Genomic DNA, 16593 nt, shown 5'->3' on the forward strand with positions numbered 1-16593 from the left:
AGTACATCATTAAACCCACCACTTCCTGTGAGAGCTCTTTCAAAGTAAGAGTCCAGGTTGCTAAATTCCTACAAAACAACATCAAATTCAAATTGGTAATTATCATGAGATAGCAAAACGATCAGTTAGATATAAGACACAATGCTAGGTATCCAAAAAAGTCAGAAATCTTGTGTTTATGTTGGTATGGTTAAATTCTTAGGTTTTATTTTGCTGTTGAAACGGATTCACAATAAGCCCTAGTTTCATGACTTTGTAAAGTCTGTGACGTACTACATGATTGCTTCACGAGCCACGACGTCAGGCGACGCTGTGGTGAAGCCACGCCCCTCACACAGAGAGAGGATTGTACAAAGTCCTTCTATGTGTGTGTGTGTGTGTGTGTGTGTGTGTGTGTGTGTGTGTGTGTGTATGTGTGTGTGCGTGCGTGCGTGCGTGTTTCACCTGAGACACACAGGCTGCTAGGGAAAAGTGCCACGTTGCTGTAAAAGACATGGACGAGAAATCCCTCTGTGTTTGTCTCTGTGTGTGTGTGTGTGTGTGTGTGTGTGTGTGTGTGTGTAGGTGTGTGGTTTTTACCATTATGATAGTTTTCGGTTCACTAAATCAACATGTAATTGATAGTTACAATAATACAGTAATCTAACCTGAACCTAAACCTGAAAGATAACCTAGCCTTAACTTAGACCTAAACCTAACCTTTACCTATACCTAACTTTAAACTCTACCTAAACCTAAACTTAACCTAAACTTATGCTTTTTGTTCCCATAAGAAAGACAAGCCTCCACAGTGTGACTGTAAATATGGACCACACCCACACCCACACCCACACAGACACACAAACACACACAGTCTTGGCTCCATGACTTCAAAGAACATTACATTGACCTATTGTTGTCCTGGAGATTAACTCTAACCTTAACTTAAATTAATATTAGCCTAACCCTTACCTAACATTATCCTAAACCTTAAACCAAACCTACTATGAGGAAGGCTCTAATATGGAAATCTATTATAATTATGACAGTAATTGTGAAAAAGTGTCATGAATGTGATGACTGATGTATGATGACTTAGAGAATGCTTACATTGTGTGATGGAAACACACACTCACACTACCACAATCACTTATGTCAAATATTTAATTTGTGTGCATTAGTTGGAGTTTTTTATAATTCATAAACTTAAAAAGTATTTTCTTCCTTTTTCACACTCCATATGTTCAGTTTCGAACCAAATACTCATCCTCCCCAACACTAAGAGCATCATCATAAATCAACAACAAATGTTTCCAAACATGCAGGAATTTCACACTGCTCCTGCAGACAGACATGGAACTACATCAGCATTTTCTACTAACTCCAGATCGTTGTATGCTTGGTAATGTGTGCTGAACATATGTAGTGGTCACTGTGCTCACATTTAGATGCAGATTGAGCAGGATTATTTTATATCCTGTGCCATTTCTAGGGTCCTAGTGCCAGTCCTGCCCTCCCCCACAGACACTGGCACATGAACAGAGGCAGAATTGGGCGGAAAGAAAGATGAGACAGAGTCAGATACCTGAGAGAGGAAATGTGCTCGCTCCATTCACTGCTAATGCTGCCTCTTTGTTAGAAAGGACTTGGAGCTGATGAAGAAATCTCAAGGAGGAAGAAAACATGGCAAAATAATCCGCCGAGGGCTGCTCGGTCATAATAAGGAAAAACAATCCAAGCATTCAGGAGAGGACAGAGGAGAAGGGGGGACAGAAGGAAACGTTTAAACCTCAGAGGAGGCAAATCATGTACTGTTTGAGAGAGAACAGCAGGACACCAGGGCGGCCATCTCTAGTTATGAATCTGAAACCATTTTATGGTTCACTGTGAGTCAGCTGTGTCCCATCAGGTTGTTACTTCACTGCCTCGGACTTCTGATGCACGTCAGCAGCATGGCACTGCTTTGCCTGTGTGTGTGTATGTGTGCCCTACTTGGCACTTCCCGAGGACTGCCACCCCAGCACCTAGGGTGGCTGCGGCTGTGGGAGGAGGGTGAGGGCTGCAGGGAGTGCGACCAGCACCTCTGCCCCCCAGTGCCTGCAGGCTGCCCCGCAGGCAGGTTGCAGGACGACTGTGGGTGCTGTGAGCAGTGTGCCAATGCAGAGGGGCAGCAGTGTGACCCGGACGAGGCTCAGAAGTTCTATGGCCGCTGTGGAGAGGGCCTCGTCTGCCAGAGGAAAACACCAGAAAGAGAACACAGGGCTGAGCCAGAGCCGACATGTGTGTGCCGGGATAAGGGATCTGTGTGTGGCTCCGATGGGTGGACCTATCCAAATATTTGCCAGATGAGAGAAGCTGCCAGTCGCCAAAACTCAAGCCTGAAGCTCACTGGGAGAGGACCCTGCTTCTCTGGTTACCACAATCTTCTTACATATGTTGTTAGTCCAGGAAACATAGTATATTTTTTAAATGTTCAAAGTATGTGTATAGTCTTTTCTGCTTCTTTGGGGTAAGTCCTTCCTTTTGCTGCAGCTCCTCGTATCCTTCAAGGCCCCAGAAACATGTCTGCCTACACTGGGGGGGACGTTGTGTTGGGCTGTGAGGTCTCAGCCTTCCCTCTTCCAAACCTGAGCTGGAAGAAGACGGGGAGCGACAACTTCCTGCCAGGGGATGATCCTCACATCTCTGTCCAGGTTCGAAAATAACTTGGGTTGTTGTGCGTCACTGAGCTCTTCATTTAGCACATGTGCTTTGATTGATATGTGTCCTGTTTGCTCTTGAGTGTTTAGTAACTTGTCCAATGGACGAAGATGCCATTAAACTAATTTATATGACCACTAATGATAATAAACTTTTTTATTGCATGTTTCATAGCATACAATGCAGATCAAGGTGCTTTACATGAAAAATGAAATTAAACAGAACACAGCCTCAAACAAAAAACAATAAAGAATGTTAAAAACAGTAATATTTTGATCTATATTGGCCCTCAGTAGAGCACAAGCCTCCGCCAAAGCCCAACAGTCTCCTTAAATCCAATCAAGCTGCAACAAATTGAACAAATTTACAGATATGGAAAGTTAAAAAATCCCAATCTCACAATGTTAAAGAAAGTGAAAATTTAAAAATCCTTGATCCACACAGAAATTTAAAGGGCTGTTCCCTGACCTGTTCCACCATGTTTCGTGATAATCTGCTCAGTAGTTTTTCCATAATCGTGCTAACTAACAAACACACAGACCGACAGACAGGAGGAAAACATAATCTCTTTGCTGGAAGTGAAAAAGGGGTTGGAGAGATAGGACATGGTTGAAATTAAGAGTTTGTCTTTGGTGCATAAAGTATTTTTGTCACAAGGAGCTACTCTCTAAAAACAGTTTTCTAATGTTATTTAATGCTTTAATGTCATTTAAATCACTGCACAGGATCCAGGGTTTTTAGCACTGGTCCCAAACTTAAAGTTAGATCATGCTGTTTTTTGGTCTTTCTTGTGCGACTCCCTGGAAAAAAACACACTCAGAAGACCAATCATTTATTAAAACAAGTGAGAGGAGAAGAACTGAGGTGAAACAGTGCTAACATTTTGTTTACCACACATAACAAATGTGTTTGTGTGTCCTCCTTCACTTGTAAACACATCTACACTGGCTAAAAGGTTTTGTATATTAATAATATTACTGATGCTTGTCATAGAGCCATGATTTATATCACTGTATTGCTCTGTCGGTCCACCCCATGCTGCTGACAGACGTCTAACACATTTCTCTCATGTGTGAAGGCTCATATCAGATGTAACCCCTGTCCCATTCCAGACACGAGGAGGCCCCCAGCGCTACGCCGTCTCCACCTGGCTGCAGATACAGGGCCTCCACCTCTCTGATGCAGGGGTCTATTCATGCGTCTCCCACAATGCCTTGGGAGAAAGGTCTGCCTCGGCACAGCTCTCCGTGTTGAGACGGGGTGAGTCACTCAGTGTCTTTACTCTTAACCTGTCTGAGCTTCATTCTTTCTTTCTAATTCCTTATCTTAAAAGGTAAATGGTCACTCATGTAAGCGCCAGCCCTTCACACAACAAGATGAGATGACCTGACCTGCTCTCCAGCACCAAGATATTGTTTGTACATAAAGTTTTTGCAATCAATGCACGATTCAGTGTAAGATAATGATTGACCCAACTAAAGGGTTTAAATCACTGATGCTCCTTCTTTCTTTTGCTGATTTCCCCATCTTGTAAGTCGTTGTGAGTCCACCTGGAGATGCTGAATTAAATATAAGAAAGAACATCTTTAACTTTGCTCTTTATTCAACGGAAATGGCACCATCTCATTATTTGGACTGTTTACGCTTAGTTGATTTGTTTTGAATCTACTCTGCAGGGGCGAAGGTGACGCAGGGCCATGTGGAGGCAGAGGATGGATACGTGGACTATCTGGAGGGAGGCAGTGGTGATGGACAGTTGATATCTGGAGATTAGCTGGTATTAAATGAAGTCGGTTTATAAAAGCAGAGTACAAGTCGTCCTCTGGGGGAAAGGTCTCTGGACAAAGACCACAGACCAGCGGATATAATATTCTCGTGTGATGTTTGACAGTCACTTCACTTTATAAGCCTCATGTCTGCTTATAAACATCCTTTAACACAAATAAATGGCTCCAGTTATTTGCTGTGTGGCATTTTTCCTGATCATAATCAAATGAAAGAGTTGGTATTGAAATGTTTATCTGCCCATTCAAATCTGTCACAAAGTGTAAAAAAGATATGAAGGTTGTTTCAAATTTCAAAACCAGTGGGTGCCATAGGTTCAACCACGATACAAAACAGCTGACTCGTCTTCATCACATTCAATTTGATGATGAGAACCCCCCCCCCTACAGTCCTATCCACCCAGCAAACACAGGTACATTATATTCATTCACTGAGGGGAGAAGAGAGTGATGGAAGGAGAGAGAGAGAGAGGGTGTGACCATCCGCAGGGTCTCTTCATCTCTCTCCACCTGAGTGCCGGTTAATCCTCCCCTCATCCCCCCCGACTCCCAGCTGGCTGCTCCTTCTGAATGGCGAGCTGCATTAGGGCCGAGGAACTGCCCCCCGCTGTCTGTTAGTCAAAGCTGATTGGAGATTACAGGCCTGTGGTGAAAACACAGACCCCTCCATCCCATCATCAAATCAATTTCCACCTCTTTCTCTCTGCTCTTTCTTGTCTAGTTCTTTATCTACCTAATCCCAACTGTCCTCCTTGTCAATGTCATCAACTTTCACTTGCCACGACACCGCTGGCCCTATTCAGTGCTCTTTTTTTTTTGACGGCCGAATGACAAGAGAGATGAATAGGAGTAAGAAGAAGGAGGGGAGGGCTCCCTCCTGAGTGGAGCCAGAATGATGTCATGGGGGCATTTGTCCTCCTGGTGTGGAGGCTTCCCTTCCTCTGCTAATTACCTTGTACAAACTTGAATCTGATATGGCGGATATGAGGCCCAAATACAATTATTGTGGGCTAACAAAGAGATATTGAGATTCGGGGAATGAGGGAGAGGCTGCAAGTGAGATAGAAGGGGAGGGCACGCGCACTGCAGTGCACGCACACACACATGCAGCGGCCACGCACTCTCTCATAACCACCCACACACACACACAAACACAACCACTTGTCCTTCCTCTCCATTCCCTCAGATAGGCTAATGTTATTACTGGGATAATTATCCTCATTAGAGCCAGCAGCTGTAGAGAGCCCATTGCTCTCTGTTCTAACTCCACCCCAAACCCTTCAGTCTTCACATCCCTTTTGTTTCCTCTACAACTCATTTAGACCTCGGCTCCATCCTTTGCATGTTAGGGGAAGGCAATTATAAAAATTAAAAAAAATAGATGCCATCAAATATCTAATAAGTCAGACTTACCCCTGTTTTCTGACCTGTTGAGGCCTTTTCAAGATGTGTTGAGGGTTAGTACTACTAGAATAATAAATTGTACATTTCTGCCACCTCTTCTTATATAAGAGAATAACACAAACTTTTCGTTTTTCTGTAAATTGCAAGATACTTGTCATCACCCCATCTGTCATTTGCCGATTCTCGGTTCTCAGATTTGAACACAAGATGGCACTGTTGAGTCAAATTACAACCTCGTTCTCCACTTCACTGACTGTGCTTTTACAGTTTGATGATCCTCTAACGTTACTGTCTGCTCTCATCTGTTGATTTTTTCCCTTTTAGATCCCTTTTAAAAACAAGCCGTTCTCCCCGAAGGGAATGAAGCTCTTATTGCCCAGTCACACCTTCCGCACTATGAAAGATGGAGATTAAGAGCGTCTGCATATCCAAAGGTGCTGCCTGTCCACCTGCTTGACGTTTATGTGAAAATGATTCCCTTCATGCCTTTTAACTTTGCACTCCGTCTGCTTCCCAACACACAACTGAGAGGTGGGTTTCATACACAGCATCCTCCCCCCCCCACAGCTCTTTCAGATTGCCTTTGGTTTTATTGCCAAGGGCTGGAGAGGACAGTAGGCAACCTGTATACCACTAAGCCTCTCGTCAGGAGCTAAATGTCATGCATAGCCTGTTTTTATTGGCTGCTTTGGCCTGTTGTGCCCTTCTCCTTCTCCTGGAAGCCATTGTTAAAGACCTGGCTGTTAATGCTGCTGACCAGATGGGCTCCATCTCCACGCAGGTCTGACTGAGGGTGTTTACCATGCACTGGGATGTGGATAACAGGTGAGACGGCTGCTGGCTTGTCAGCCAATCAGAGAGCAGCAGATGTCTGGCCTCTGCCTGTAAACCTTTATGTGGCATTTGGCGTCGGATGGAGGAGGGTTTGATATTAAGAATCAAAGTGAATTCTGGTTTATGTGTTTTTTTTTTATACATGTGATTAATATGTGAGAGGGTCATGAAATGCAGCCATATCGATATATACTGAATATCTTTTTTAAATATAACCAAAGTAGTGTTTTGTGTATCTATATTTAATGTCCCCCCCCTCCCCCCTGTGTGACAAAATGCTTCCAGCATAAGCCGGGCAAACAGAGAACATTCCTTTCCATTACCAATGCAGGCCATCTTGAATTACTGCAATTTGGTATCATGGCAACAGAAAAAAGGTACGGCCGGGTCTGGGATTGTTGATGAGTTGTCTTTTAAAGCTCTGAATCAATCTGCCTCACTGGATGACCTGTGTCTAGTGTGCATGTATGGATTAGTTTGGCCAGAGCACCTGTCCCTGCTCTGTCAACAGCAGATCGGGTTACAGGCTGCACGTCCACCTGGCTGACACGCAGTCCTGTGACTGACAATCCATCAGCTCTTCTTCCCTGCTGACCTCAAAATATTAAGGCTGAATTTACCTGAAAACTCCTACTTTTATAACAAAGCAAAAACAGACACGTGTTTGTAAAATATCGAGCATATATATATCAATTATGTATGAAGGAACTTTAAGATCAATATGATATGCAATAAAAAACAGAGCTGTAATTATTCATAATGACATAGCACGTCATGTTTCCACAATATCTACCTGATGAGTTAAGCTGCCAGCATGGCCCAGTGAAGCGAGGCTAAGGCGAAACTTAACATCCGGCCATGGACATCCTCTATCGAACATCAGCCCTGAACTGGGAGACAAAGCTCAGTGAAGAGTGGGAGCAATCATTTCTATTGAGAGTTAAAGATTATAGTATTTTTAAGTATTTCCCTCTGATTTCCATGTGGATATTGTGAAGCTGTGTATGTAGCTATGTGTATCTGTGGGGTCTGGGACTGTTATTTTGAAGAGAACTGCTGCTAGGACTTCAAGCATATCCATTCTTACTCTTACTGATTAGGCTAATAACTCCTCTCAGGTTCTCCCTTTGGATTCATGGATGCTTGATTCAGAATTAAATATTGAGGAGGCCAATCATTCCTAAGCCTTCAGCTGGTACATTATGTGGAAACATTTACTTTAACGTCAGCTTAGAGGTCCAGGGAGGGAAATACACACTTCTTTAATTCAGCTGTAATAAAGTCCACTCACCAGGCTTCTCCTAGTGAGGCCTGACTGCTGCGCTCTATTCGCCGTCATCTCCAATGTGCCCCTGATGATGAAACAATTAGCTAGCAACCTTGGCGCACACCAAACGAGCTTGACGGGTGATGGATGGGCTGAGTGATAGACTCAGGCAGTTGGTTGGGGAGGCTTTGTCCTGGATCTGTGACACCTTCTATCTTGTGATCCACACAGCCCCCCCTATCGCCTCCATCCATCCCCCAGACCCACCCCTGTTACCCCCACCAGCTGCTTCTGACCCCTCATCATAGCCCTGCCTCTGCTTGCCATGTGCTGGGAGTCAAAGGGTTCCCACCTATCGCTCATCAAAATGGAACCCCACCATCTCCTGCCCCACGCACTAAATCACAATCAATCGCTTGGCAGACAGAGATGGATTGGGACATTCACGACCCTGTACCTTTCAGGGGGGCGCCTGCCCTCCAAAGAGCTGCTGTCACTGGCGAATAATGGCGGCGATTCTTGGGGGAGTGAGCAGGTCAAGTCTGCCGCCCCTGGAAGGAAGTTATCACAAAGCAATGGGGGGGAATTCTTTTCTCTTTAGGAACAACAGTCACAATGTCTAACAGCATGTCTGACAGAAGGAAGTATGGTAGAAAAAAAGTTTTGCTTTGATGCTAAAAATGACCTTATAATAAAATCTAAATGTATCTAGGTTTGATTCAGTGCACGTTAGTGCATGGAGAAAAGATTTGTATCAGGCTGAACTGGTGATGCTACTCATCTAAAGTATATATGGGTCTCATCCCCATTACTACAATAAGGTCAATATAGGATTTGTACAGAAAACAGAATTGTTTAATGTTTATTGGCTACTGAAGAGGAGCTGCAGAGCTATGACCGTAAGCCGTGGGCAATTATCACATTTTAGATAACTCTTGTAGATGCACGTATGCCATCAAGCATACGTGCATCTCCTGCACTGTTACGGTCTGTGTTAACATGAGTGTTTCAGGGTAAGATACATGAATTAAATCACACTCAAATGTTTCAGCTCGATGTCCATTTAACTTAATTCTGTCCCACACGCCAACAATTATTAAGCTAGCGAGTTAGCCTAAACATTGATGGTCAACAGAACTGCTCCTTTTAATGTTAAATTAAATAAAGTAAGTGAGTTTCAAGAGGCTTAGCATTCAAAGTATAGTCTTGTAGAAAACGTCTCACAAGTTTTATTTCTTTAAATATTTAAAAATTGTGTTTTAATTGAAACTTAAACGTAGCTGCTTGCTAACCCTTACCATACGTGTGAAGCTGGATGTTCATGCATGCCTCATTTTCACTGATGTTATATAAATTGTCTTACTCAAGGTTGATAAAGGCGTATAGCGATAATACAGTTTACAAATTTACACGAAATGAAATTATAAACAGACGAATAAATATAAATTAATTAACCCTTATGACCCTTTCTAACTGCTATATAACCTCTGAAATCTATTTTATGTCACTCTGTCAGGATTTCTATTATGACATCGACCAAGTTATTTTTTCTCCCCTGTCTGCAGCGAGATCACACAAACACAACTGAATGGCTTTGCCCTAAATTTGGTGGTACGATGCATTATGGGTCAGGAAAAGAACCCATTCAATTTTCCCATGAAGGGAGTGCATCCAGATTCTCTCTTCTCACTTTCTCCAACATTGTGTGATAATTTCCCTGTTCTCCGAGAGAATAAATCAGGGATCTTGATGAGAAAATTCTGGCAGATTTAGGAAACAGGCTCATCAGTCAATTGTGAAGCATTTTGAGCTGCACTAACCTGCATGAAAGATGCCATACAAACAAGGTTTGATAGATCGTTGTATCCGAAGATATAAAACCTCAAATGTATGCGTTATCATTAATCTGCCACAAAGCCTGACCGCTGTCCCTTCTCCTCAACTCCAAATAATACAGTGTTGACATTCTGCCACACATCATCAGCGTATTTCAAGAGTTGCTGTCTAGTGCTTCCTGATTTACTTCACAACGGACTCGAGTGATTGCATCATTCACATGAGCACTGACCACAAACATCATTCAGATATGTAAAAGTCTCCACAATGCCATAACGCTATGATTGGGAGAAAAAGACCTTATTGGGCATTCAAAGCCAAAGGCTCAAGGAGGATCATTCACATGTAGATGTGTCCTTCTGGAAGTGGACTGGCTATACAATTTCCATTTAGATAAGGTGTATACACAAATAAAGAAAGGACATTGGGTTCTTCATTTGATTAACTAATCACAGTCTTTGTAATTCCACTCTGAGACCTTGAAGGGCAGTGGCGGGCTGTGCACCCTGATTAGCCTATTGCTGCTGCTGCTATGGCAAATCAGTTCAAGTAACTCGGCTCCATACTCTACACACTGGCTGTGATTAAACAAGCGATTAAGACATAGAGAGTTTATGTCTGTTTAATCCCTTTTCCCATTGTCTAAATAGATAGCCACAGTATATTCCCTGATCAACAATAACAGAACACCACAAGAATTGGAGTGGGAGGTGATTAGGGTCTTAAAGCTCCCTGGAGTGAGGCTGCAGGTTGTTTGTGATTAGCTCAAATTTAAAGCTACATTCTCTTCTTATTGCCTCTTGCCGGAGCAGGGAATTCATTATCTGATGTTAGAGGGGAAAAAAAGAAAAAAGACTCACAGCCTCAGGACCGATGGACTATCTTTAAGTGAGAAGGGAATGATCCACATTTGTGGCACAAAAACATGCCGATCGAGAGAGCTGCAGGTTCACGTGTGGACAGCAAAGCACTCCTCGGCTCACGACTCGAGCCTCGAAGTGCTGTAACCCTTTTGCCACTCTTCTGCTACAGCCCTCTTCCTGCCGTGCAGTGGTGTGTGCGCATCATCTGAGGGCTTCATAGAAACTCTACAGCCCTTCTCCATGACCGATCCCTTTTGATGGAGCTCATTATGCAAACTGCTCCCAACTCCCGCTGTATAATTAGTGCTTAATTAATTTGAGTGAAATCTTTCATCTGTCTATGTCCAGCCAGCTCCTTCTTTCCATTTACAACATTATATTAATTTCAGAGGGGGGGAATGGTAGCCCAGCTGATGAAAAGGCTGATACCATTAATCAAGCACTGTATCTTTTTCCTTGTTTTTTTTTTGCAGGAATAATAATAAGTGTGACGAGCAGAGTCTGATTAACCCTATTATGCGCTCTAATTAGGGTGATCATTTAATAATCAAGGAAGCAGCACAATTACAAGAGAATGCTAATCATGCCACCTAATGAAGAGTGTGCCAATTCTGGGAATTCTTTGTTTGGAAAATGTGACATTCCAAAATTAAAGGTCAAGAAACACTTCCTGCTTTAATGTTCATGTTTTAAGGATGTACTTACATAGTTGAGCCCAGTATGCTTCCAATGCTTTATACATGTCTTACGTGCTTGTGAGTCTCTATGGAGAACAGACACAACAGCAGGAGAAAAAATGGGAATGGGAAAAAGGTCTAACAAACAACGACCTGCGTTTTTCAGGCGTTTTAGGTTGTGAAAGGATTTTGGCTAATTTCTATCAGCAGTTATATCTGTATATGAATACAGATCAATTAAAAAGCAGATGTGTTCCATCTCTTTTGTTTACCTGCAGGAAGCTAAAGCCTGCTCAAACGTGACACCCTCATCTGCTAATTCTGCATATTCCCATCTATGACATGTTTGTGCAGATTAGTGAATATGTACCCGGAGGAGTCAGCTCACCAATCAGCACCTTGAAAGCTCAAATTCCAACAAGTGTTTTATTTCATGACATCTTTAAACCACAAAGTGATATCTTTATAATTTCGCTTTGATATACAATGACATATGAATTTGTCTGTAACAATACAAAGCATTAGCAATACTGTAAAATAATAGCTGAATAATTCAACATAGTGTTAAAAGAAACATTTTTCAGGGTCATATTATCACTCATCTGAGAATAGGACCCACAGTGAATGTTCATTAAATAGGTTCTCATTATATCAGGAGCTCAAAGCTGAGCAGGCACTAACTTATTTCCCAGTGGCCCTGTGTGTTTTAAAGAGCCTGAAGCAGCTGCCACTGTAAACACGAGGGCAGACGTTCAGCACCATGGACAGCGACCAGTCTTCTCTGTAGAGACTGGGTGCTGGGAACGAACTCGGTGGACACAGATCTATCGCTTCAGATGTAACATTGTGAACCCTAATTATAAAACAGGACAGTTATATATTCAACATGTATTTTAATGCATTTCTGTATGAATAAGTGAGATAAGCTCACTAATAGTTGGGGGCTGTGAGAAAGATGACCAGAGTGTGGCTCCATATGTCAATAGATAAAGGATATGGCCCATTAGGTTTGCCAGAGTCCATCCCTCATGCTCATAGATGATACAACTGCTGTCTGCAATTTCATCAAGATAATGGTGACCTCATAGATGGAGTCTATGAGCAATGGCCCTGATTTCATTTTTCTTATAGGGAGTCATTATCAGTATCATTACAATCTTCAGGGAGCCAATGAGGAGAAGAGGACTGACCCTTTTGGTTGTCTACTTGTGTGAGAAATGTCCTGAATACTGAGCCAAATGCTTGTCAGTAAGATCCTTTCTATGCTCTCGCTGCCGTGTGTGTGTGTGTGTGTGTGTGTGTGTGTGTGTGCGACCTCCACTTCTTTGTATCTGCGAGGTGTGTGCATATGCGTGCAAGTCCACATGAATGTACCTCAATTTAATCCCCTTCACCCCCATAGTGCAGCTGTGCCTCGGAGAACTCTTGTGAAGTAATTGAATGAGCCGGGGCAGGAGGGGAAACCTGTGGCAGTGAGTGTGGTGCCTGCTGGCCTTATTATCTGTAATACGCCGGCCGCTCTGCCTGCGCCTTCTCATCCACTCATGAATACAGAAATGAATGTGACGGACGTCAGAGGTGAACGCACAGGGGGAAAACAGGCCACAGCCCGTTTTAATCAGCGCCCAGATAGAACAATCGCTTTATCCACCTCTGCAGCTCAGAGGTGGATTAGTGTTTAACATTCCAGGGCATGCTTTCTGACGGGGGGGGGGACTCCACCCCAACAACCAATGGACTGCAGAGATCATTGAGAGACACTCTGATGCTTTTGATGAGTGAATTAGAGCTAAACATGCCCCTGAGACTCCAGCTACTGATATGGCTGATATGCAGAAAGACCTCTTTTAAATACGAGTCTCTATACAAGTAAAGAAAATCATATGTGGGTGTAGCTTCCCACTAGATAGATAGATAGATAGATAGATAGATAGATAGATAGATAGATAGATAGATAGATAGATAGATAGATAGATAGATAGATAGATAGATAGAAGGATCTAACATAATATCATAAAAGCCCTAAACAGCCCTGTCCTTGTCCACACAGAGTCACCATCATCATTGTCAGAAGTAAAGATAACATCAGGGACGTTCTCCATCAACACTGAGGTCCATTAGTCTAAAGCTCTGAGCCGCACCACTTTACAGTAACCTGGTCTCATGGGCATCCTTCTAAAGTACACTTTAAAGTCTAGACACAGACCACTGGGCTCCTCTCATGGCCAAACAGGCAATGTCCCCATTGATCCCGCTGGTACTATAAGTCCCACTGCTTTTCCAGAATTGCTTGCTGCAAAACAATTTCCTATTGTTGCTCTTTCCTTGAGCAGTTTGACTGCTGTCACGGGGTGACACACATGTTGACTTTCCCTGAGAACACACACACACACGTGGTTTTTCCGGGATTGCTCATGATAAATCAGCCATTAGGACTTAGTGTATGTATGACCCACAGTTACCTTTAGTGTAAATGTTGAAAATGGAGTATCAAGATATCATTTGGACAAAGTCGGTTGATTTAGACTCGAACAAGGATTCACTGAATGCTTCTGTGACAAGTCAAAAAATACTAAATTCCTTCATTTATGTGAAAATTGAGATCTAAAAAGCCTCAACAGAAGATTGTAATTTAGCTTAATTGGTTCAGACTGACTTTTGTAAACAGGTCTCATAGCCAGTGTGCTACAGTCTTTACTGTTTTCCCTGCCTTAGTGGAGTGAAGCTTTTCTACTTTTTGAGAAATTGAATTAAAGGACCATCGTTGTCCTGAAACCGCAGGTCAACAAATAGCGACAGGGCTTTGTTCTATTAAAGGCAAACAAACACATGTGCTCTTGGGCCAAATACTACGTTTTTCTTCAAAAACAGGATAAACAAATGTATAATATATAAGTATGATAACTCAAAATATGTGAAGGAAAAGCTACAACATACAGAAGAGAACTGAGCCATGGTGGCATAGTTTCGAGGTGTTTCCCCATAGAAACAGTTTAAATGAGTCTGTCCAGAACTGTATTTAAAAACCAATCACTTCATGAAACTCTGGCACTTTTGTTTCCCCTGTGTCATTGTTCTCTTGTTGCTGCAGCCCGCTCTCAGTTTTCGGGGGGGACAAAGGCTGAAGCTGGAGCTGTGCTGTGTCCACGGCCGTCCTGATTAAATCTGGGTCCCTCGCTGGCTCTCTCCATGGTGCTGAAAGAGCCCCTCTATCAGATTACAGCTGGCCAGAATAGGACCTCGGCTAATCAATTACATTAACTGATTGACAATGCATTGGAGGTGGCCGTGTAGTGAGCACCAATTACAGTCATGTCCCATTGCACTTTCAAATTGGCTCGGGTTGGCGCAGCACACGGAGCCAATCATTCATGGGGGGGGGGGGGGGGGGGGTACCTATATGTGTTTGGTGAGAATAAAGGGAATGTAATCATTGTAAAATAAAGCAAACTGGTCCACAGCGCTATCAGTGAACGTGGTTAATGTTTGATGGAAGCGGTGTGGTGTCTGCAAAGAGGCCTGAGGGCACTGGTTTACACCTTCAGGTCCTTCATCCTGTAGGTGGTGCAGTGAAGTAAGAGCTGGCTCAGGAGGCCAGATGGTGAAACATGTGCTATGGCTTTTTAACCCAAACCACTGGTTCAACACTTTGTGGTTAAAAAACTATTTGAGTAAGATTTGTAAAGTGGTTATCTTTAGAAATGTGGACAAAGAAAGAAAAACGGTAAATAATTGTTTTATAAACATACTTATTCTAATATGATCGACTTTTATCTGTAATCAACAACAGTACATTGTCAGTAGGATCTGCAGGCGGCAGGGGAATAAAGGAGAGCAACATTTAAAGTCCCATATCTGCATGTGGTACGTTTTTTTTTAGGGGGGGGGGGGGGGGGGTTTCTGCATTAAGGCTGCAGCTGTATGCTAATCAGGCGCCTATGCCGCGCAGGGCAGCACGCGCCGCTGAGCAAACACGCGCATGCGCATCTCTACAGGCCAAGGCCCAGCCAGCACGGCGGCAGCCCACGCACGCACGCGCCCCGCGCCGCAATGATCGCGGGGCAAAGAGGAACTCGTTAAAATGCCATCAAAGCTTGCTCTCCCAACAAACCACGACTAATAGAAGCTCAGGGTGAGAGAACGAGTTTAGGGACAGAGACATGGAGGTAAACACAACATTTCCTGAAGTGAAACAAGGTTTAAAGAAGATTCATCAAATTTTTCCTGAGAAAGAAAAGATTTAAAAACACAGAAGATTAAAAGTGTGGAAAATACCACATTTAATTCTTAAATAAAACATTCAGTATGTTTCCATTTGGTTAAACTCTCTTAACCACAATTAGAAACTTTATTCAGTTTGTTAATTTTTAGTTTTTTATCAAATGTGTCAATTAAACCTCTCGAAGCCAAACCAGCGCTGTGTGTTTAGAGGCAGGTGAGAAGGCAGCGGTCCGGCACACAGGCCTGTAAAGAAAAGCAGCCGCGGGCCTGCGCCTCAGCTCCGATTGTGTAATTATTTGACTTGGTCATACTGCAGCTTTATGCAAATGAGGGGAACAATGCACGACGATGGAGATTAATTCCTCCCCGGTCTGCCGAGTGAAAGGAAAGAAGAATGCACTCTGTGCCAAGTGGCGCACTGCAGCCTGCATTTGGTCTTTTTACAAGGAAAAAAGAGACACACACACACCATGTGAAGTGCATGCACAGAAACTGTAGGGGAGCTGGTAAAGTTCTTTGTTGTGTTCAGAGGAGGCTGCAGAATGAGAGAAATTAAAGTTTTAAGAATTTTAGAAACTATTACACAGGATGAACTTATTTCACTTTTTTATCCAACACAGTGTAGACTTAAATCATGAAACACATTTGTGTGTTTTAAGTGGAGCTGCTTTTATTCAACAATTAATTCCGCGAAAAAATCCCCTAAACAACTATTCCAGATTGGAACCAGCCGCAGCTCCGTTCTTATCTTTGAATATCTGTGCAGCTTCTTTTTTTTTTTTGCAACACAAGCCTCCATCGGCTGCGGCCTTCTTTGTCTGCAGCTCGGATTCCGCCCAGCACGCGTCTCGCTGTGGGCCAGATTGGCCGTGCGTCCCGTTTCACAGTTAAGAGGTCAATTTGCCTTTCAAACGAAAAAAAAAAAGACAGGGATATTCAAGCACGGGCAGACGTGGCTATTGTGCACAAAGACCAGAGGGCCTTCTTATTACTTATGTATGCAGCGAGATGTCTGATTTATATGTCGA

General features: G+C 43.1%; 1 protein-coding gene across 1 annotated transcript; it reads left to right on the forward strand.

The window, feature by feature from the left end:
* The first annotated feature begins 1931 nt into the window (after window positions 1-1931).
* On the forward strand, window positions 1932-4453 carry LOC128451099 (kazal-type serine protease inhibitor domain-containing protein 1). Its single transcript, XM_053434869.1, has 4 exons — window positions 1932-2391; window positions 2512-2672; window positions 3792-3939; window positions 4356-4453. Exons 1-4 carry the CDS (start codon window positions 1932-1934, stop codon window positions 4451-4453), a joined length of 867 nt encoding a protein of 288 aa, XP_053290844.1.
* Window positions 4454-16593: the final 12140 nt, after the last annotated feature.

This window comes from Pleuronectes platessa, chromosome 11, assembly GCF_947347685.1.
Source record: "Pleuronectes platessa chromosome 11, fPlePla1.1, whole genome shotgun sequence".
Lineage (NCBI taxonomy): Eukaryota > Metazoa > Chordata > Actinopteri > Pleuronectiformes > Pleuronectidae > Pleuronectes > Pleuronectes platessa.